The sequence below is a fragment of the Gekko japonicus genome, unplaced genomic scaffold (genome assembly GCF_001447785.1).
Source record: "Gekko japonicus isolate JY-2015 unplaced genomic scaffold, Gekko_japonicus_V1.1 scaffold145, whole genome shotgun sequence".
Taxonomy (NCBI): domain Eukaryota; kingdom Metazoa; phylum Chordata; class Lepidosauria; order Squamata; family Gekkonidae; genus Gekko; species Gekko japonicus.
In genome coordinates, this window is record NW_015173678.1 from 1,072,943 (window position 1) to 1,095,984 (window position 23,042).

At 42.3% G+C, this 23,042-nt stretch overlaps 1 protein-coding gene across 1 annotated transcript in view; it reads left to right on the forward strand.

The window, feature by feature from the left end:
* PCLO (piccolo presynaptic cytomatrix protein) overlaps nucleotides 1-23,042 on the forward strand; it is a 271,526-nt gene that overhangs the window by 135,641 nt on the left and 112,843 nt on the right. The window contains 2 exon segments of the mRNA XM_015422970.1: nucleotides 5,134-7,342; nucleotides 22,567-22,703. Of these exon segments, the coding sequence (XP_015278456.1) occupies nucleotides 5,134-7,342; nucleotides 22,567-22,703 (2,346 nt within the window).

Genomic DNA, 23,042 nt, shown 5'->3' on the forward strand with positions numbered 1-23,042 from the left:
TTAAAGGTAAGCACCAGCACTTTGAAGCAAATCCAGAATGCTATAGGCAGCCAGTGCAGCGCTTTCAGTACAGGCTGGATGTGATCCCATTTCGGGACCCCCATTACCAGCCTGGCCGCCGCATTCTGCACCAGCTGCAGCCTCCGAATTGGCGACAAAGGCAGCCCCATGTAGAGAGCGTTACAGTAGTCTAGCTTCAAGGTGAATGTTGCATGGATCACTGTGGCCAGATCGCCGTGGCTAAGGAAGGGGACCAACTGCCGCACCAGCCATAGGTGATAGAAGGTTGCTTTGGCAGTGGCCGCCACCTGGGCCTCCATCGTTAAGCTGGGGTCCAGGAGCACTCCTAACCTCCGAAGCTGGCACCAAAGGCATCCCATCGAAGACCGGGAGTGGGAGCCCCAATCCCATGCCACTTTGACCCAGGCACAGGATCTCCGTCTTCACTGGGTTCAGCTTCAGCCAACTCTGCCTGAGCCACCCAGCCACAGCCTGTAAAGCCCGGTGAAGATCTTCTGGATCGGAGTCCAACCGGCCGCCCAACATCAGATAGAGCTGGGTGTCATCGGCGTATTGATGACACCCAATCCCATACCTCCGGACAATCTGGGCGAGTGGGTGCATATATATGTTAAATAGCATCGGGGAGAGCACTGCCCCCTGAGGCACTCCACATTCAAGCAGGTGCCTCCAGGACTGCTGCTCCCCTAGCCCAACCCTCTGTCCCCAACCTTGGAGAAAGGAGACAAGCCATTGAAGGGCGAGCCCCTGAATCCCCATGTCGGTGAGGCAGTGGGCCAGCAGCTGGTGGTCGACCGTATCAAATGCGGCTGACAGATCTAACAACAACAGCACCACCACACCGCCTCGGTCCAGATGTCTGCAGAGGTCGTCAGTAAGGGCAACCAGCACAGTCTCTGTCCCATGCCCCGGGCAAAAGCCAGACTGGAATGGATCAAGGATGTAAGCATCATCTAGAAGCCCTGTAGCTGTATCGCCACCGCCTTCTCAATCAGTTTGCCCAAATAGGGCAAATTGGACACTGGCCGATAGCTGGCCAATTCGGTCGGGTCCAGGGTTGGTTTTTTCAGGAGAGGGTGGACCATCGCTTCCTTGAGTGCCTCGGGGAACCATCCCTCCAAGAGGGACTTGTTGATAATCTCCCTCAAGGCACCTCGAAACCCCTCGTGGCCCGCTTTAATGAGCCAGGAGGGGCACGGGTCCAGGCTACAAGTGGTTGGGCGCACAGACACAAGCAATCTATCAACTTCCTCCAGGCTGAGCCAGTCAAAGCCCGGTGAAGCCGTGCAAGGGGTTTCAAGTTCACTCACTGTATCAACTGTGGCGGGGCTTAAAATTCTTCAACAATCTGTTTTCTTCTATTATTTCCGCATTATTATTATTTCCTCTACTTTTTGAACTTGGTACCTAACCATCACACATAAAAATAGGTGCCAACACCCTGTCTGGATTTCCAGCAGTTACCTGTCACATTCTTATAGCATTTATTTATTCTATCTAATGAAGCATGCCCTCTGTAAAACATTCCAAGTGTATTCTCTTTGTACACTGTAGCTCTGGTTAAATTTATTCCCCCACACACACCTTAGACGACTGGTCTAGTTCTATACTGTCCGTTTCCCCCCGGATATTTTGACTTCTTAAAGTATATGAAGTTTTCTCCATCTCCAGTTTTATTATTGTAACCTCAATTAAATCTTGCTTTTCTTTCACATTTTGTGATCACTGCTCTATTTCCTCAATTTTAGATTCCATCTTATCTTGTGATTGCTGTTCTATTTCTTCAATGTTAGTTTCCATCTTATTAGTCCAATTTGTTGAGATTGTAGTCTCTTGTTTATTTCCAGAGATTTGTTTTTTAATTTCTTCTGTTTGAGTTGTCAGTTGCGTTGCCAATGCCTCTAGTTTTATTTGTATTGGTTCTATTGCTTTAGCCATTGCTACTTCTACCACCACACTCACTGAAGTTGTTACCGATTCATATATCAGCTTTTGTAGGTCTTCCATATTTATTTGTGTTAAGTTCATTAAGGGTGGTGGAATCAATGCTGTTCTAATTCGACTAGCTTTATCCATTTCTTTTTATTTTAATTTACTTATGTTTGGGTTTCCTATTTATACTATCTTCATTCTTAACTATCTACCTGAACTATTTACTACTATTACTATCTATACCTATATTGTCTAACTAAAGAAGCTACTATAGCTATTTTGTATCTATTCTATAGCTAATATCTTTATCAACCTTTACCCTTATACTATGACCCTTATTCTATCCTATGCTTTCTTATTCCTTAGTTATCCAACCTTAACTCTGCTCCAAAAACTTATTAATCCACACATCCTCAAAAGAAAGGAAAAAGAAATAAACACTTTTCAGTCCTTCCCCTCCCCCAAACCTTGTTTCTTCTTTCGTCTTTCTTCTGTCTCTCTGTTCTTCTATCTTCCTTACAGTCTATTTATATTAAAGCATTCCAAAAGGTTGTGTTCATAGCTTAATCCACTAAATAAGCAAATCAAGTTTGAGTCTGTATCAGAAAATATGGCTCATACCATCCTTCCTGCTCTCCTTTTCGCCAAAGCCACATAAAATGGGGTGACAGGCAAGCACAGATACTGCCAAAAGAGAGCCATCGTTAATATTTCTAAGCTTTATTCCATCCAACAGTATAGTAATTGGGGTTGTCAGGAGTACCCGCTGTTCGGCAATAGTCACAAACCTTAAATGGTTCCACCTTAAGTGTTCTTTAAAAAAAAGACAAAAGGAAACCGTCTTTGGGTAGGCTGTGGACTTTTCTCCACCGCTTTTCCCCTTTAAATGCCACCACCTTCCATTTTAACACATATAGGTCTCCTAACGGCAATTCCTCTTCATATTAATTAAAGGGAAGAGTTCATATCCATAGTCAAATCATAAACTGGTTTCAATATGCTCACTGTGTTTTATCTCATCTCTGGAAGACTCTGTGCAGGTTCGCTGGTCTTTGGCTTTCACCCAGCGTTGGTAAGCACAACACTGAGTGTCTTCCCCGCCTCCCGCATCGGAGCAGTTTCAGTTCTTGAAGGTAGCCGCCACTCTCTTCAGTTTCCAAAACAAGCTCTCTGCTGAAAGCTCTCACTCCAGAGGGCTTGTTTGGGTTTCAAGAACACTGGGGGTGCTCTTGGGTGCCGGGGTGTGTGGAATTCTGGTGGCTTCAGCAGGGAACACTACTGCCTCTGTCTGCCATCGTCTTGACCGGAACCGGATCTCCACAAAGTTCAACTTTCATGATTTGAGTCTTTGCACACTTTAAATGTATTAAACACCCCTAAAATTAAATCAAGGCTTTACATCCCACTCACAGTTTTTGAAAAGCTCATGAACTCTAAAACACCACTAAAGAAAGGTCTTATATTAGAAATATACATATTTTTTAATAAATCAAGCCAATACAGCTATGACAAGCTATCAACAAGCTTGGCATAATGATCTGGAATCAATACTAACAGAACATCAATGGGATTAACTTGGAGTTCACAGGCAAATAAAACTCAATCATTGAATGCTCAGACTATTATATACAAGGTTTTGTATAGATGGTATTCAACACCACATCAGCCTATGGGGAGGGCGGGGTATAAATGTGAATAATAAAATAAATAAATAAAAATTCATATATAACTACTATTTCCTCTTTGTGTTAGATTCCTGGAGATTTTCTGGTAGAGTCTATGGAAGCCAGGGTTTGGGGAGGGGAGAGGCCTCAGCAGAACAGAATGCCATAAAGCCCACCTTCCAAAGCAGTCATTTTCTTGGGGGGGGGGGAGATCTGTTGTCTGGAGTACAGTTGTGATACCTGGTGATCTTCAGGTTCCACCTCGAGGTTGGCTACCCTAGGCGTAGGACTGAGTGCTTCAGAGCAGGGTCTGCTAGATCCAGGTTCTTGCTGTGGGTGGTGGGTAATTTTGGACCAGTGGGTGATTTTCAGTAGGTGATTTTGGACCACTCACAGACTTTCAGCCTAACCTACTTCACAGGGTTATTGTACAAATCAAAAGGGGGAGAGGAGAATGACGTAAGCTGCTTTGGTCCCTATTGCAGAGAAAGACTACTTTTCCTCCTGGGGAACCATTGTTGCCAATACCCAGGTGAGGGGTGGAGATCAGTCAGAATTACAACTGATCTCCAGGAGGGAGGACAGAAGTCAGTTGCAGATAATGGTAGGTTGATGGTTAGCTGGGAAGGGGATGGGGTTGCCAACTCCAGGTTGGGAAATTCCTGGGGATTTCAGGGGTGGAGCCTGGAGAGGGTGGGGTTTGAGGAGGTTGCCACAGCAAATTGATGCTGAGTACCCAACGCCTTGGCACTCTTCCAGAGCCTGTTTCTAGAGCTTGTTATATTTATTTCCACAACGGACCTTATTCCTAGTATAAAATACAGGTAATACCTGTCCATTCTCATAAATGGAGATGAATGGTTATTTACAATTATAAATATCTATGGTTCTTTTCCATGTGGGCTTTTTTCTGTATGGGCTTTTTTCCATGTGGGCAGTTTTTCATGTGGGTATTTTTCCATGTGGGATTTTTTCTGTGAGCATTTATGACTTTTTTCTGTGGGCTTTTTTTCTGTGGGCTTTTTTCTTAGAACCATAGTTCTATAAGTGCACTATGTAGAAAAAATATTTTATTTGGTCACCCTCTGCTGCCCACCAATGCTATTGGTAGACCCTGTGTTCTGATGTTGTAGAAAGAAAAAAATCTATCTGTTCACTTGTTTCAAATAAAGTATAATTTTACTAACCTCTATCATGTCCTACTTAGTTGCCCTTTTAAAACAAGTGAATAAAGCCCAAAATATTTTAGGCTTTGCTCATTGGGAAAGTATTGTAACCTACTGATAATTTTGATCACGCTTTTAAACATGGTTTTCAGTTCAACAATATTGTTTGTTGAAATGGGGAATCAGAACTGTACACACTTTTGTTTTTTCCTACCTACCTGAGATCACAAAACCTGAAAGATTATAAAGGATGTGACAGGAAGTATTTCATGGCTGGTGGGCTGAGTTAAATGTGGTTATCCTGGTCATTTTTCCTGAATAATTATTCAGTCCTTTTTCTTGTACTGCAGAGTAAAGGCTCTTCAAGTATAGCATCATCAGGAATGCAGAAGAAAGTCAAACGGACTCTGCCCAACCCACCTCCAGAAGACATTGCTGTAGGAACACAGTCTGCCTTTACCACTGTGGGGTCAGTTTCACGTCGAAGGATCTGTAGAAGCAACACTATGGCCAGAGCTAAAATCCTCCAGGATATAGACAGAGAACTGGATCTAGTAGAACGAGAGTCAGCCAAGCTTCGGAAGAAGCAAGCAGAGCTAGATGAGGAAGAGAAGGAAATAGATGCAAAGCTTCGATATTTAGAAATGGGCATCAATCGACGAAAGGAAGCATTGCTTAAAGAAAGAGAAAAAAGAGAGCGTGACTATCTTCAAGGAGTAGCAGAGGAACGGGATTATATGTCAGACAGTGAAGTTAGCAGCACCAGGCCTGCCAGGATAGAAGCTCAGCATGGCTTGGAAAGGCCTCGGACTGCACCGCAAACAGAATTTGATCAGTTTTTACCTGCACAGTCTCAACCAGAAACTCAATTTGCAACTCCTACAAGCCCTTATACACAGTATCAATACTCTTCACCTGCCCTTCCTACTCAAGCATCAGTTCAGTACACACAGCAATCACATTACCAACAGCAACAGCCTTTATACCAATCACCGCAGGTTTCTCCTTATCAGACCCAGTCAGCATTCCAGACAGTGGCAACGATGTCCTTTACACCTCAGGCTCAGCCACCACCAACCCAACAGCCTTCCTATCAACTCTCATCACAATTGGTGGTAATCCCACAAAAAGCAAGGCAAACTTCATTATACCTGGAACCCAAGATAACAACAAATTATGATGTAATTCACAATCAGCCTCTGATGATAGCACCTTCATCTTCAGATAATACCTATGCAGTGTCCCATTTGGGTAGTAAATACAGTACCTTGGACTTAAGAATGGGACTGGATGAGAGGAGCAGCATAGCCAGCAGTCCTATCTCCAGCATATCTGGTGATTCATTCTATGCAGATATAGACCACCACACACCACGCAATTATGTGCTGATTGATGATATTGGGGAGATCACTAAAGGAACATCATCTCTGAGCTCTGTTTATGGCCTTCATGAGAAGGATCTAACCAAAACCGACCGGCTCCTTCGAACAACTGAGGCCCGTAGGGTGCAAGAAGTCTCAGATTTCCTTCCACCACTGCAGCCTTCTTCTCGGTTGCATAATTACATGAAAACTGATGAAGACCCAATGGAAGATCCTTATGAACTAAAGCTTCTAAAGCATCAGATTAAGCAGGAGTTCCGCCGGGGTGCAGAAAGCTTGGATCATGTGGCAGGCCTTTCACAGTATTACCATGGAGATACTAGCTACAGATATTTCCCCAAGTCTGAGAAATACAGCATAAGCCGGCTTACCTTAGAGAAACAAGCTGCCAAACAGCTTCCAGCAGCTCTCCTTTACCAAAAACAGTCAAAGCATAAGAAGGCTTTGATAGATCCCAAATTATCTAAATTTTCGCCCATACAGGAAAGCAGGGACCTTGAGCTGGACTATTCAACCTACCTAACTTCCAGCACTTCTTCACTTGGGGGCATCACCTCCAGAGCAAGGCTTCTCCAGGATGATGTTACGTTTGGTCTTCGAAAAAATATCGCAGACCAACAGAAGTTTATGGGACCAACGCTTGTACATTCCCTTGGTACAAGCCTTGGAGCTGCACTGAGCACATCAATGAGATCCACTTTCCAAGATGATCCTGACAAACCCTACGGCAGTGGCAGCAGGTCCAGGCCTTCCTCCCGGCCATCATCAGTCTATGGGATTGACTTATCACTGAAAAGAGATTCTTCGAGCTCTTCTTTAAGGCTGAAAACCCAAGAGACTGAGCCTATAGATGTTCCTTTCAGCCATGCAGCCCCATCTGGAAGAACTAAACCAACCAGTCTACCTATAAGTCAGAGCAGGGGACGGATCCCAATAGTTGCACAGAATTCAGAAGAAGAAAGTCCTTTAAGCCCTGTGGGTCAGCCAATGGGAATGGCAAGAGCAGCAGCTGGGCCATTACCTCCGATATCTGCAGACACTAGGGACCAGTTTGGGTCAAGCCATTCATTGCCCGAAGTTCAACAGCACATGAGGGAAGAATCACGAGCTCGGGGTTATGATCGGGATATTGCCTTCATCATGGATGATTTTCAACATGCCATGTCAGACAGTGAAGGTAAACTAAACCTCAGACTGCTTTATCACATTTACAATACAAATCCTCATTTCTATGCATGTGTTTAATTTCATCACCTTTTGGAGGTGACTTTTTTTTTCTTTCTGCATTTTGCGTAGTTGTGTGTGTTGTGTATGTATATAAATGTATATTTGGTTCACCAGTGGATTTAATTGTATGCTCAAATTTTGGATGGGTATATAGATAGATTTGCATGCTCAAGTCATACCTTTTTTTCTTTCCTATTGGTTTGGTTTTGCACTTTTTAATTATTTCTTTCTGTCTACCTTTTTATATAAGCATTTGGGCTGGGCTTTTGAAAAGCACTATGCATTGGCCTACTTCTTCCATGCAAATGAGAGGAATTAGCTTCCAGTGAAATCAACCATGGCTGAAAACACCACCCAAAATAAATATAGTTGTCTTATCTATCTTTATATGACGCCATCAGCTGAGCAGCAAACCTATTGATAATTTTCAGCCACCTAAAGCCACCCAAGTATCATAGAGTTCTGTTTGCAAACAAACCCCTTTCTAAAAGTAAATTATCTTATATATTTCAGTGATTAATTGTTCTTTTGGTAGAACTATGAGTAGAAACAATAATGTGATTATGAATATTGTACTTATAAGAAATTTATTATCACATGCTTACAACCACACCTTTAACTATTTGTGTCGACTTCTGTACATTAGAAATTGTGACAATATAAAAATGTTTTATTATTTAGATGACTGGAATAATTTTTTCAGTAAATTTGTATACAGTTACAGACCATCCATTTGATGGATTATCCATATGTGTAAATTACCTACATGAATGATAATACAAAAGTTTGCCATAAACATAGTTTATTTATCCTATTTGTGAAGAACATTATATATTTGTGATGAATCCATCTGCTCTTTGAATTTCTGAGAGGCAGAGACAGGCAGGGCTACATGACCTTTCTGGAAAATTCCAAGTAAATAATCAAGCAAATGTTAATTTGACTAAACATTCAAGTAGGTGTTCATTTGTGAAGCCCACAGATGAATGCAAAAGTGTATCTCACAAAGGAAATAGTTTGAGATATATATATATTAAGAAGTACTGCATTTTTAAAAGCAAAGGAGAATATTATGTTGATGTTCACTATTAAAGTGTAAGTTGTACATCAGTTTTGTTTGAATCAAGAGGTGCTTTTCATATAACTTAAAAATATTGCAGAAGTCATTTCAAAAAGACATTTTAAAAGAAATTAATTCCTGTTTCTTACTTGCTTTTTTCTTTGTACGTGCTCTATTAAGTGCTCATTCATGTTGTTCAATAAAATAAACTGCATGTGCTCATCTGTGCCAGTTGCAGTGATTGCTGTACAAGAAGAATTTGCAGGAGCCTGGAGTATGAAAATGTATTATACTTCCACATTCTTAGCTAATTTGAAGTCATTACTTTAAGAAAAATACCTGCCTATATGAATCATTCTTAAGGTTAAAGCATAAGGCTGCTTCCCTTCCTGTCACTTTACCTTTCTTTCATATCGCAAAAAACAGATATTTTTCAGATTTATCTTTCACGCGACTGGATTGGGGCTTTTTTCCCCCTAGAGGGTGGTCTTGGAGATCTGTTGCAGCAAATAAAATGAAAAACTTAACAAGAGTTTATTCCAGAATAAATTGTCGGAGACTAGAGTCCACTTTGACAGATACACTTAGTGGGGTCTCACCAGACAGATATATGAGGTTATAAAAAAGAAAACTTGTAAATAGCAGATCAAATTATCTTTTTAATGTTAAAATGGTGACTTTTATTCTTTTGCTTAGGGACTGACATTTTTGTCCTGCCTAGAGCGACAAAGGGATTGTTGACACACATCCACAGTCTTGAAAGGGGACTTAAAGGACATCTAGCGCAACTTCCTGCAATTGGAAGTAAGAGCATTTCCAACAGGTCGCTGTCCAGCCTTTGCTTGAAGACCGCCACTGGGAGAGTCTCCACCCCCATCCAAATAAACAGATCCACAGAACTAGGTGGTCAATCATGTTGGTCTGAAGCAGTAGAACAAATTTAGAGTCCCGTGGCACTTTTAAGACCAACAAAGTTTTATTCAAGGTATGAGCTTTCGTGTGCATACACACTTTTTCAGATACATTGGAATGGTAGGTAATTTTCAAAGTTATAGATGGGGCCGAAGAGCAAATTAATATGTAGTAATGAAGATGTGCAAAGGCAAAACTAAATAACAAGCTAAGGTTATAAGGTCAACCGTTGTAAAGCAATAAACCTGTCAAAATAGCAGATAAATGTGTAAAGGTATATTTTCTAATTGTGGGAAGTAAACTGATACTCTCCATTCTCTCCTCTCGGGTGTGGAGGTCACTTAACAGCTTTTTTTTTTTGAGGTGGATGCAGCAAAACATCCCAATATTCCTTGCATTACATTCAGTATTCTAATATACTATTCTGAAAAAGAAATACACTAATATACGGAAGATGCATAGTCCTTCTTGTTGAGAATACATATGTGAGGACTAAATGAGTTAGCATATGTAATTAGATAAGAAACCAATATCCCTGTTGAGTCCCAGGAAGGTTTTTGTTCCAAGTGTTGTAATAACTTGTAGTTCAGCAATTTCCCTTTCCATTCTGTTCCTGAAGTTCCTTTGTAGCTGCTTTATTACAAAGGAACTTTGTAGCTGTTTTATTGCAAAGGAACTTTCAAATACTCCAGTGTATTTGAAAAAGTGTGCATGCACATGAAAGCTCATACCTTGAATAAAATTTTGTTGGTCTTAAAGGTGCCACTGCACTCTAAATTTGATCCACAGAACTGTTCTTACTGTTAGGAAGTTACTCCTAATGTTCATCCAAAATCTCCACTCCTGTAACTGTAGTCCATTGAATCTCATCCTGCCCACTGGAGCTAGAGAAAGCAGGTCATTGCCCACTTCCCTATGACATCCTTTAGGGTATTCCAAGGCTGTGATCTTGTTTGCCCTCAGTCTTCCCTTCTGGAAGCTAAATGAACGTCTTTCTTTCAACCTTTCCTCATAAAATTTGTTTTCCAGATCTCCGAACATCTTCATTGCCCTCCTCCGTACCTGTTCCAGGTTTCTGTATTATTTGTCTTTTTTCATGATGCTTCTATTAATGCCACCCAAAATTGCATTAGTCTATCCTGCAGACTTCTGTTTCATTGATCAACCTCAATCCAAAGAACCTTTTCAGCTGTGCTACTGTACTGTACGTAATGGCACATACCATGTAGGTGGATAAGTAAGTGCTTGAGCTGAAGATGGTATTGCTGATGTTATTAGATCCTATAAAAGCACTGCTTGAGTTGATGTGAGTAGATTATTATTATTATTACTATTATTATTAATAATTGCCTTAAAAGCAGTAAAAACCATCAGCATAAAGTTGTCACAGATGGAATATAAAACCCCTTTTGCCGGCTACAGTGATGTCCGCACAGCAGGGCAGGGAAAGGGGATGTGGGGGTCATAGGAAGAAAAAGAAGGTGCCAGGGTTAACCATTGCTGTCCTCAACTAAAAGCCTGGTGGAACATCTCTGCCTTACAGGCCCTGTGAAATTAGCATTTGGGCTTGTTTCAGGGTCTGTACCTTGGGTTTGCATGTCTCTTAGGTGGCCTCCTGCCATTGCTAAGAAGCTGTTTTGGCTTGGGGGTATCCTTCAGAAAGGAAAAGTATGCACTGCCAAGTCTGTGAGAGAACAGCATCATTGCCCAGGAAGGGCTGTAGGTCACCGGTGATGCATTTGGACTGTTTGTGCTGGGAGCTCCAGGGAGCAAGCAGTGGGGTTCTGTTGTTAACTCTGAGGCCTATTTTGCAGTAAGCTATTTCTTGGTACTACTGTAGCCTTGTCATTCTTTTTCTTCAGTTTGGCTGTCATTTTGGTGTTGTTTCCCAAGGATGTCTGATATAAATCCTTCTGTGTAAGTCTGTCAGCTGAATTAGACTATTAGTTGGTTTCATCAGTTGTTAACCAGTTTAGCAAAACCAGGGAAATTATGTCATCACCAGTTACTGTTATTAAGCTCATCTCTGGACCTCAGAGGCCAGATTCCCTGAAGAAAATGTATACTTTGGAGAACGGACTTGATGGCATTGTAACCCACTGAGGTTCCTGTCCTCCCCAAGCTCCACCCCCAGATCTCCAGGAATTTCCAGACCTGGAGATGGCAACCCTACCCCTGCTGGTAAAAGACCGGTAAAAGGCCAAGTGAAAGGCTAGATAATTTGGAGAGGACCCCCTCTCACCATCTGAGCGTTGTGTTTAATGTCTTGCCAGTTGCTCCTGGTGTCTGGATGCACACATGTTAACCTTGAACTGCTACTGACCATGGCCCCCACCCCTGCAGAAGCAATTTAAGCAAGAAAGAGATTGATGTTTCTTTCCAAGAGCGAAACTAATTATGCCAGCCCCCCCCTTCAGTCCCCTCCCACGGTAGCACACTTAACCTTTTGAATGCCAGGGTGCAGTGGTCTCTGATGCACAGGGTCACCTTGAAGATTGCAGTGTTGTGCCCAGTAATTCCCACCCCCTGCAGTCTTCAAGAGATGCTCTGTGAAAGAGAAGAGGGGAGCTTGAAATCTCTTTCTCTCTCACTCCCTCTCTGTTTGGCTGCAACTTCTAAGTTTACACAAATTCCCGGTATGGGCAGCAATTAGTCAGTGCTCCTGTCTCAGGAATCTAGTCCAGCTTGGGAGTCTTCCTGCCCTTTTGTCATCCTCCACACAAGGTGATCCGTTGAAGACTGTTTGGTGACAGAACCGTTTGTAACAGGTTTGCCTTTCACTTTCTCATCTCCACGCTTTGCTGGCAAGACTCATCAGAGGATCTGAGAGTTGGTAGAGAAAAGACTGTTAAATGAAATAAAGAAAGGACCTGGAGACTGTCAGAGGCGGATCAAATGGCAGGCAAGACACAGCCTCTGGTAGGCTTTCCCAGGGTCGAAAGCTGGGTGGGGGAGGGCTGACAGACCCCGAGCAGACAGCAGCAGGGGGGGTGCTTAGAGGGAAGCAAGGAGTACTGGAAGAGGGACTGGAAGTTGCAGGGTGCAGGTGGTAGACGCTGTTCTGAAATGACTAAAACTGGCCACATCTGACATGGGGAAACATACACAGAGACATGGAGACAGAAGAAGTAACTGTAGCTCATGGGTGGGGGGGGGGCAAAATGAAAAGCCACTAAAGGGCCAACAAGACTCCCAAGCTGGACTGGCTTCCTGAGACAGGAGCATGGACTGATTGCTGCCCACACAGGGAATTTCTGTAAACTTAGAAGCTGCAGCCAAACAGAGAGTGAGAGAGAGAGAGTTTCAATTTAGGGTTGCCATCCTCCAGGTGGTCAACCACACAAAAATGGGAATACAGCTGTGCAAACAAATAACCAAAATAATCTAGGGTTGCCAAGGGGCACTTACCCTGCCGGCGGGGGACTCCCGTGTGCATCCCGGCGCGTGCGCGTCACAGGGAAGTGACGTCATGATGCCAGGCACGCTGGGGGTGGGGCCACGACTATACAAGTCATAACATCACTTCCCTGTGACGTGCACGCTGGGGCGGGGTTCCCCCCGGGACCCGATTCCCTGGCGTCGGGGAACGGGCCTCTGGGGCGGGGGGTTTTCCGCCCCCCGGGGGGACTTGGCAGCCCTAGAATAATCTGTCACACTGGAGACTACTGTCTTCTTATACAGTTCTACTTACAACCAAAAATGATACATATAACAAATGGTTTTGCCACCATGCATCAATGACACCTGCACCAGTTGACTAGTGACCTAATAGTCCTTGGAAGTACAAGTCTCTATTCGGATCGATGCCGTCACTGGCTCATGGTGCAGAGAAGACTCCTAGCTACTTGGAACATACTTGTAGACTTCATGTCATTTTGAATCTTGCCAGAGCTGGGTTGAGCTCCATCACTAAGAAAAGCGGCCTGACGAAGCCCTAAGAAACAGCAAAGCAGCCTAGGCGTGCTGTCACTGCTCCTTTGGTTTGCTTTACAGCTACTTTTGAGCTCATGCCGATGATTGCGTGCTTGCTTCTGGAAACATCCTCCAGGTGGTGGCTGGAGCTCTCCTGGGATTCCAGTTCACCTGGAGAAAATGGCCACTGGAAGGTGGATTCTATGGCATTATACTCCACTGAACTCCCTCCCCTGCCCACCCGCTTCCTCAGGCTCCATCCCTAAAATTCCCAGGTATTTCCCAACCCAGAGCTGGCAACCCTACTTAACGTGCAGCCCCAGCAAGGAGAGGGGAGAGAAGTTAGCAGCACAGTTCCAAGGGCTGGGGAAAAGATATCCAGATTTTTTTGCGGAGGGTGGGGGTGGGCATTGAACAACCAAATCCAGTCCTATCCTCGCCACTTTGGATGGTGCAAGGATGCCCACCTGCACCTTGCTTATAGATGCCACATTACAGTACACTGATTGCTGTCTGTCTGGTAACTAAATTTCTGTAATATACCTTAATGGCCCAAGCTGACCCACTCTAGGAAGCTAAGCAGGGTCAGTCCTATTTAGTATTTGGATGGGATATTACCAAGGAAGTCTGCAGTCTCTACAGAGATGCAGGCAATGGCAAACCATGTCTGACCATCTCTTGCCTTGAAGAACAGCAGAGGGTTGCCATAAATCAGATACACCTTGACAGCGTGCACCACCACGCTCGGTTAGAATGTGCATCTTACACTAACATCTTGGCACCTGCATTCAAATCCCAGCTGAGCCATGAACCTTGCTGGGTGACCCAGTGTATGTCTGTCTGTCTTGGTCCAGCCTACCTTACTGGTTATTTGTGCACCTACAGACTGAGGGGACAGACAACCAGATAGGAGGATGCAATTACAAGTTAAAACTGCAGTTTCAAGTTAAAACAAGCCACAATGCATTACGCAACATTTTGTTGCAGGTCCCCTCATGTAGATAGATAATTATGAGATTATTGTGAGGTGAACTATCTCCAGTTTAATAGGTTAATCATTCATATTTGGACAACTTTTCTGCTGTACTTTATTGGAAGGAGAAAAATAATCAATTCCTTAATAATAACAATTTAAATAGTTTTATTTATCTAAAACAATAGCATTTATAGCATATGTATTCTGGTATTTGCTTAAACATCCCTCTTTATTAACTGATGTGGTTAAACAAAATATTTTTAAAAAAACTTAGACTATCAGCCCGGTCCACACATTAAAAACTTAAAATATTGTCCTCTGTAGCTCACTCGTCTTCATCTTCTTGTTTGATCATAATCTTGAAAAGAAAAACAAGCTATTCTGCCTTATTGGGTCCCAAATGATTTCTCAATTTAGGATGAATGAGTCCAAAGGAAGAGAATATTCTTATTATGTTACTGCTGTTAAAAGTGAAATCATTACTTCAACGGTCTCTAAATCCAAGTGCTTAAGTGACTTCCACCAGTTCACTGGTATGACTTTCTTTAAAACATCAGCAGCAAACATATATTTCTTGAATGGTTCCCCCTTAGCTCTGAAGTTTATTCCAGTTGGCATTAAAGATGGATGACTGCTGAATACCCATGTCATAGCTAACTCCTCTTCCTCAGAACTTAAGGTTTGACCCTGGTACCGGATATTGACAATATTTGTGAGAAAATGAGCTGGAGACAGTGCTTGTCACTTTTTCCAATGTGTGTAATTTAATTCTGTCAGTGTGCGGTTCTGTTTTTAAGTACTGACTCAGTTCCTTCCAAATTTCAACAGCATCAGCAATAAAACAGCTACTCTTCTGTATTTTGTTTAAAGATTCAGAAATGGGTTTCAGGATGCTCAGCATATGTTCAACATTCCTCTGAAGCCCAATGTTGAGGATTTTGACCGTGATAGTGCCATCTATTTTCTCTCAATTTTGTTCACAAGCTGTCATCAGAACAGGCCTATTCTTTATATACTGCTCAAAACAGTGCACTAGAGTTCCATCTAACATCTTGTGAGAGCTTTAGCTTGGTTCCACCCATTCTTTTCAGACCTGCTGCTGCAAAATGATTGTTACGGAAGTATTTAGCCATTTCAACAACATTAGTCTTTATATTTGGAACACTGAAGCCTTTGGCTTGGAGGTGCAGCGAATGAGCATTGTAACCATATGTTATTAGCTTTGTATTCCCTTCCTGCTTTTCTAAATTTCTTCTCATCTTGGATACATTTGCAGCATTGTCTGTGACCAAACTGCATACTAGACATTTGAATTTTTGTTCAAATGTTATAATAGCTTTTGCTGCCACTTCTTGTAAGTATTCTGCTGTGTGTGCATTTCCTGACATATCAATTGTTTAGGCAAGAAAGACATTCCCTTCTTCTGTTGTTATACAAGCACATACAAACAGAATCATTATGGACATTACTCCACCCATCTAGACTTAAGTTAACAATTTTACCCTCTAGAGTTGTTGCACATTACTCCATTTCACTGTCATTTACTTTATCCAGCAGTTTCCCTGCAACATCTGCTCTGCTGGGTGGTCTCAGTGACTGAACCATATTAATCAAGTGTGGGTTTTCAATCAGGTGGAAAGAAGAGTTTGTCACATAAACAAACTGGGCAATTTTTTCATCAGTTAACTCTTTTTAATCTGCTGGTTTTTATCAGAAACGTATCTATGGTGCTTCCTGAATGGTCGGCTTTTTGTTGTCTTTTGAGTGATATACTATGGATGTGTGATGTATATGTGACTGAAACACTATCCTGGACAGATAACTCTGAAACCGTAGAACAGGAGGGTGGTGATCTTGAAGGCAGATAGTTTCCAGAATCCTTTATGTTGATGATGGATTCCCCTAAGCCAAAAAGTCAATGCTGTTATTTTGTTATTTATTCTATTCTGCTTATTTAGTGTTACTCCTTGTATTCACTGCCACTCAGTACTGCCCAAAAAAGGAATATTTGCTTGTTTTAACTCTTTATTTCTTTATAACAACTATATCAAAATGACAGTAACATGCAGTAATAATAATAACAAATATAATTTTGCTCAAACATGACAGTTCCTCAAGGCAGTCTTTAAGAAATAGGATGAAATCCAAAAGTTTACCAACCTGAAAACCCTGCCTGTTCAAACATGTTCCTTTTGTCGTCTTCATCACAGCAGTTCTCCTGATGTTGTTTCATTCAGGCCATCAGGCCTTGCATTTCTTTGTTGCAGTGTTTGCATTTTGCACACATGCCTGCCTTACCTGTAGGTAGAGGAATGTTATTAAAATATTCCCGAACAAGGTCTTTTTTACAGCCTACTGCCATTATAGGTTTTCTCCTCCTGGGAAAGAATAATATGATAAACCTCAGACTATACACACAAAGGTCCAAAGACTTGTGGAGTATTCTGTTCAAAAGGTTTCACTTTCATTTTTTTACTGCTTGCCCCTTCCTCCTCACACTTAGCTTCCTGTGCAGATCTATTCCACTCCCAACAATCTTCTATTCATTGAATTTTTGAAACTTAGCACTTAAGAGGTAAATGGTTGATTCTGTGTACATAGATTTGCAAAGGAACAATGGGATTAAGGTCTTTTTCTCAGCTCTGTATGTTTACTTTATAACATTTTTCCTGTGAAGAGGAGACATGTGATCTCTGCAGATAGGAATTCATAGTTTTGAGAACAGTAAAACCAAGCATCTATGATAATATCTTCTAGATAGAAAACCTTCCCAAAATAATCTTACAGAAACCTCTGGAGGAGCATGACATTGTGAATGGATTAATGGAATTCACTCACCAAAAAATTTAAACATTGCCTGAATATACAGCCTCATGCTACATAATTAAAAACTAATCCTTATTTCATTATGAAAAACCTTTGGGGTATAATGTATCAAACAGAAAACTATCTTTCGATAGATTTTTCCTCAAAAAGCATTTTATTTTTTAAAAATCCGATTTAAATGTTAAAAATCTGATTTAAATAAAAACTGCTTTAAATCAAAGAAATCTGATTTTTTAATTTCGTTTTTTTAATCATTGGTTTTTATCCACCCTGGTTGCAGGGGAAAGCTTAGGCTAACTTGTTAGCTTTTTATAAAATAGGGACTGCTCAGAGAAGCAATTTCTCAGGCCCTTCCCAGCTGATTTAAATAAAAAAATCATTGATTTTTATCTACCATGATCAGCAGTATAAAGAATATTTAAAGTACCATTAAAAGCAGTACTGAGTAGCCTGCAGCCATTCTCTGCCATGTCAGTGTTCAAGTAGGGGGGAAAGAGAACATAGAAATAGCTGAAAGAAAATTTCTATACCACCTCTCCAGAGAACCTGCTTGAGGCAGGTTACTAAGTAAAGCATAAAAACAGCATAAAATCATTAAAATTAACCCACAAAAACCCAGCATGAAACATCTTAAAATGACTCTCCTAAGACTGTTCTCAGACTAGTAGCAGACTGTGAAATTGATTTGAAAATATCAGCCCCTTAATTAAAAGCCTAGGTAAAAAAGAAATGTTTGGACCTGGGTCCTAAAAGCAGGTAGGGTAGGTGCCAGGTGAGCCTCAAGGGGAAAAACCCTGTCTCTGATTGCTCCCTGCCTCACTTCTGAAGACAGGGCATACCGAGACAGCCATGGGAGGAAGGCCTTAGCTGGTGGGCTGGTAAGTTTGCCAGCCTCCAGGTGAGCCCTGGAGAGCTGCCGGAATGACAAATAATCTGCAGACTGCTGGCAGATAAAATAGTATATAGTGAAGAATGTCCTCTGGGACTGATGCACCACATATATAAGAACATAAGGCCAGCGGTATTTGAGAGTATCTCCCCGTGAGTAGAGTCGTTGGCATTGTCTGAAAGCATAAGGAAGTAAGTGCCTTTCTTAGATTTTGAGATGTGATATTCACCAGGTAAAGAGATCTATCATGATCTCTTTTGAATAACTTAAACCAAGGGGAGAATTTGGATCTAGAGATTGTAAAACTGTCCAATAAAGTGTCACATTTATAGATCCAGTTTCGTAAGTTGGTGCCAATACTGAGAGCACCCAACAAATTGTCTGGAATAGAATAGCAGGCAAGTATGTTGTTGTAACATATAGACCAGGCTGTTTCTCTACATGACATTAGCTGAAAGCATTGTTTGCTAAATATGTTGGTAAAGGCAGTATTACCTTTATTCCAAGATTTGAGTGAAGCAAGGTGGACGTGAGCCCTAACTGAGAGCATACCAAGTTCTGTCCTCATTAGGGCTGCAAGGGTCCCCTTGGGCAAGGCAAGGAGTCATCTGATGAATATGTTTTGAATTGATTCCAGGCTGGAGATTATATAGTCCTTCAAGCCCCAGACCTCTACACGATAAAGAAGATGGGGGATTGCCTTATGAGTAAATAATTTTACCACAAGGGATCTACCTTTGGTGTGATAAAATCTCAGAATTGCACCTATTATATTTTTGTAGAAGCTTTAACAGTATCCAAATGTATTTTACAATTTAAGGCCTCACTGAAGGTCACTCCCAAGTATTTAAAAGAGCTGCATTGCTCAATAGCCTTTCCATGAATACTCCAAGAAAACTTTCTGGGCCATTTTCTAAAGCCTTGGTCTTTCTAAACCTTGGTCTTCTTATAGTTTACATTAAGAGTCTCCTCTTTACAGTATTCACCAAGTTGGAGTAGCAGCCGTTTTAATCCAATTTGGGTAAGAGAAATTAAAACCATGTCATCTGCATATAATAAATTTGAAATCTTCTGATGACTAAATGAGAGAGTGACAAACTTGGGTCCTGAGACCCTATGAGCTATATCATTTATGTACAGGTTGAAAAGCAGGGGGGGGGCAAGAACACATCCCTGCTTAACCCCCCTAAGGATTGGAATATCATTTGTCAGGGAACCTGAAGTGCCCACTCTAATCTTGGCATAAATATCTGTGTGTAATTCCTGAAGAAGAAACAGCAAGCGTTTATCTATATTCGTGTTGGCTAGCTTCTTCCAGAGGTGATTTCTATCTGTAGAATCAAATGTGGCAGCCAGGTCTACAAATGCTACAAAAAGGGCTTTGGTGGGGCCCTCACTGGCACTTGGCTGTCCCACAACAGGTAGATTTACATAATAATTATTATATTTAATGATATAATAATTCACTAGCTGCATTCAAACAGGCAAATCATTCAACTCCATCTTCCACCCAACCAGGAATGAGCTTTAAACAAAAAAACCAACCCCATGAAGCAGGCATCCATTGCTGTTATGCCATACAAAGCCTAGACCTGGTCATCCTTTCGCATGTCAGAAAACATCATCCCATAAGGATGGAGGAGACTATTATCTGACTCAATTATCTCAGTTATAGGGCACCAGAAGAATACACATCCATGCCCCTGCTAGCTACCATTTGAAGTAACCTTTGAATCAGTCTCAGCAAGTTGCATTTTTCACACCAGTTTTTCACACCAACCCAATGAATGTGTTCAAGATGGAAGCAGTCTTTCTGGCTCAAGGATGGTCCCCCTTCCCCTGGTGAGATTAGGCTGTAGTAGATGAGCTATGTTATATAAAGATAAACCTGTGAAAAGGGTGTGTGCATGAAGGGCTAGCTGCAGCCCCCTACCCCCTTTCCTCTCCTGTAAATACTGCCCCTCACCCCTGTCTGTCCCCACCCTCACTAAGCCCACACTTGCTGTTTCTGGGCAGCCAGAATGTCTCATTTGCACTGTGGCATGCTGGCATCTGTGATCTTCTAGGAAGGCTGTGGGAATATGTTTGTTAGAACAAAAGCTTTAATTGCTGAATCTCTCTTATTAAAATAATAATATGAGAGCCAGTGTGGTGTAGTTAGGGCTGCCAAGTGGGGGCAGGGGGCGGGTAAACTCCCGCTTTGGAGGCCCGATTTCCGCCGCCGTGGAATCGGGCCCCGGGGGGGACTCCGCCCCCCGAAGTGCAGTGTGGCTGCGTCACCAGAGGTGACGCAACCACGTCTATCACGTTGGGGGCGTGGCCCCGATCGTCGGAGGGAAAACTCTATGGTTTTCCCTCCGACGATCGGGGCCACGCCCCCAATGTGATCGACATTGCGCGTCACTTCCAGGACGTGCTGGCGGCACGCGCATCGGAGGAGAGCTCCCGGAGCCCGGCGATGCTCCCCCGCCGGTATGAAGATTTGAGTTTGCAACCTAGGTGTAGTGGTTAAGAACAGCACACTCTAAACTGGAGAGCCAGGTTTGATTCCCCACTCCTCCACATGAAGCCTCCTGAGTGACCTTGGGCCAGTCACAGCTCTTTCAGAACTCTCCCAGCCCCACCTACCTCACAAGGTGCCCGTTGTGGGGAGGGGAAGGGAACGTGATTGTAAGCTGCTTTGAGACTCCTTAAGGTAGGGTATAAAAACCATAAGGTAGGGTATAAAGTGAGTATAAAAACCTACTATTCATCATATGCATTGCTGTTATAAACCCATCCAGCTGTGGTTACCTGATTTGAATTCTCCTTTAACAGATGTAAAAAATACATGGTAGTCCTGATGGATTTGGGACTAATATCTAACAAATAAAAAAATACAATTTTTATTGTCTTTCATTTCTGCCAGTTTTGTCGGGATTCTATCAGTGTCAGTACACTGTGAACTGCTTGCTGCTTGAACCAACTCACACAACTCTTTGCTAATATCAGAATCAGCCTCTCTCAGCAGATGGCTGCTTCTTTTATTCCATTAAGGGAGAATGATACATGAGCATTCCTGTTTCTTGCACTGGTAAAGCTCAAGAGGTCAGTGTCTGCAGCAGAGACTGCTTGGAAGCACTACATAAGTCTAGCAAAGTTCCTCAAAGGAAAACCAGGACATAGGTGATATAAATAAAATGTTAATTAAAAGCCCCAATAGCTGCTTTCAACCAAACCAGCCTCGGAAAGAGGTAATTTGGGGATGCTTTATTTTTTCCTTGCCAACCATCTTTCTGCCAGAACGCCATTCCCTCCCCCCCACACACACACACACTGGGTACTTTTCTTCCTGCAGGGTTCCAAAGAAGTGTTTACAAAGATATCAAAATATTTGCAAGAGATCTCTGCACCACCTCTGTAAGCACCACCTGTCACTGTTTCTGCACTGCAAAATCCCTCTTCCAAAGATGCTTTAGCATGTAAGACAACAGTGTCGCAGTTTTATTACTTGCCTTTGTATTTGCCCTGATAGGCAAGTGCAGGAACAGAGCATTCTTTCTGGTCCCTTTCTGTATGAAAATCTTGTGATGTCTACAGCGAAAGGTGGAAGAATGGCTTTGGGGATTTCATAGAAATAGCTCAGTGGTGGATCCCAAGGACCATGCCAGTTTTCTTCCTCCCAGAAGGAGCTTGTGTGCCCATAAGAGCTTCAGTCCAGATTGAAGCCTATTTTCAGTCACTGGGCCACAATCACTTGGTGCTCTCTTCTAACACTGGCTATAGTGTAATTGTGCACACTCTTGTACTCTGTAGTAATGGCAGGTAGATTGACCATTACAGGAGAGGGGGTAGACTGGACCTTTGGAGCATCTCTCAAATATGGAAGTGTTAAGGACAGAAGAAACTCATCTGAGTGAAAACCTGAGAAGCCTGTTAAAAATAAAATCTGTTACTAAAAAAACCCCAAGCCCTTGAGAAGCCTGTGATAAGGTTCAGAGTGCTATGACTTATTGTAAATTTCTACCCTATCCTGCAGGCTCAAGACAGAAATTGATGGTTAAATAATTAAGATACATGTAGTAACATAGAATTTAAACAAAGTCTTATATCAGTAATGGGGAAAGGCCAGACTTGAAATTTGGTTAACCTAACATGAAAAGTGCTCAGAACTCAAGAGCAACCACCAACAATGTTTCTGTATGCTTTGTGCATGAAGGGTATGGTGATAAATATGTTCCATGCAGACATTCACAACTATGATAGAACTGAGGGCAGGAGATGATCCTTGAGCACTGGCGGAAAGTGGTTTGTACAATCAGCTGCTACATGAGGAAACTTCAGATTCTGAGCAGCTTACTTAAGCACCCAAATGAGGCCATGGAAATGGTTATAACAATCTGGTCTCTTCTCCTAGGTAACCACAGTCAACAAGACTGCATCTTCTCTCTATCGTTTACAACTACCTTAACTTTTCTGTTTCTACTCTTGCCTGTTATTTTGTGTTCAGTGCATGGCCACTTATTAACTGCTGTATATGCATGTTGATTACATATGCTGGAATATTGCTCTTCTCACATCTCTGGTTCAGAACCTATGACATGTCCTTGGTTTTCAAAGCCTACCACCTTCGCCGGGAAGAAACAGATTGGTTTGACAAACCTCGGGAGTCTCATTTGGAGAATGGACATGGCTTTGATAGAAGGCTACCAGACAAGCTAGCCCACTCAAGACCACCAAGCCAGCATCAAGATCAAGTAAGAAGGCTGTGTTTTTAACCAGTGGTTTTCCTTAATGCCAACTGATCAGTTTACCAGGGTGAAGGCCATCTTATATCTAATTCGGAATTTGGCCATGGAGGGTTTGCGGGGGGGTGTCTATTTTTTAAAAAAGAGGAACGGATGAAATGAATAAAAATTATAAATCTCAGGTTCTCACTACGTTACGACATGAGATCTTGGTGAAAGGCAAAACTGAAGTAGGAGAAAGGAAGGAACATGGAACAAAAGGTGGGGGTTGAAGGGTGGAAAGCCACAGGGGCTGCCAGAAGAGGGAGGGCAGGATTGAACTGGTTAACTTTTGATGGTACTCTAAAT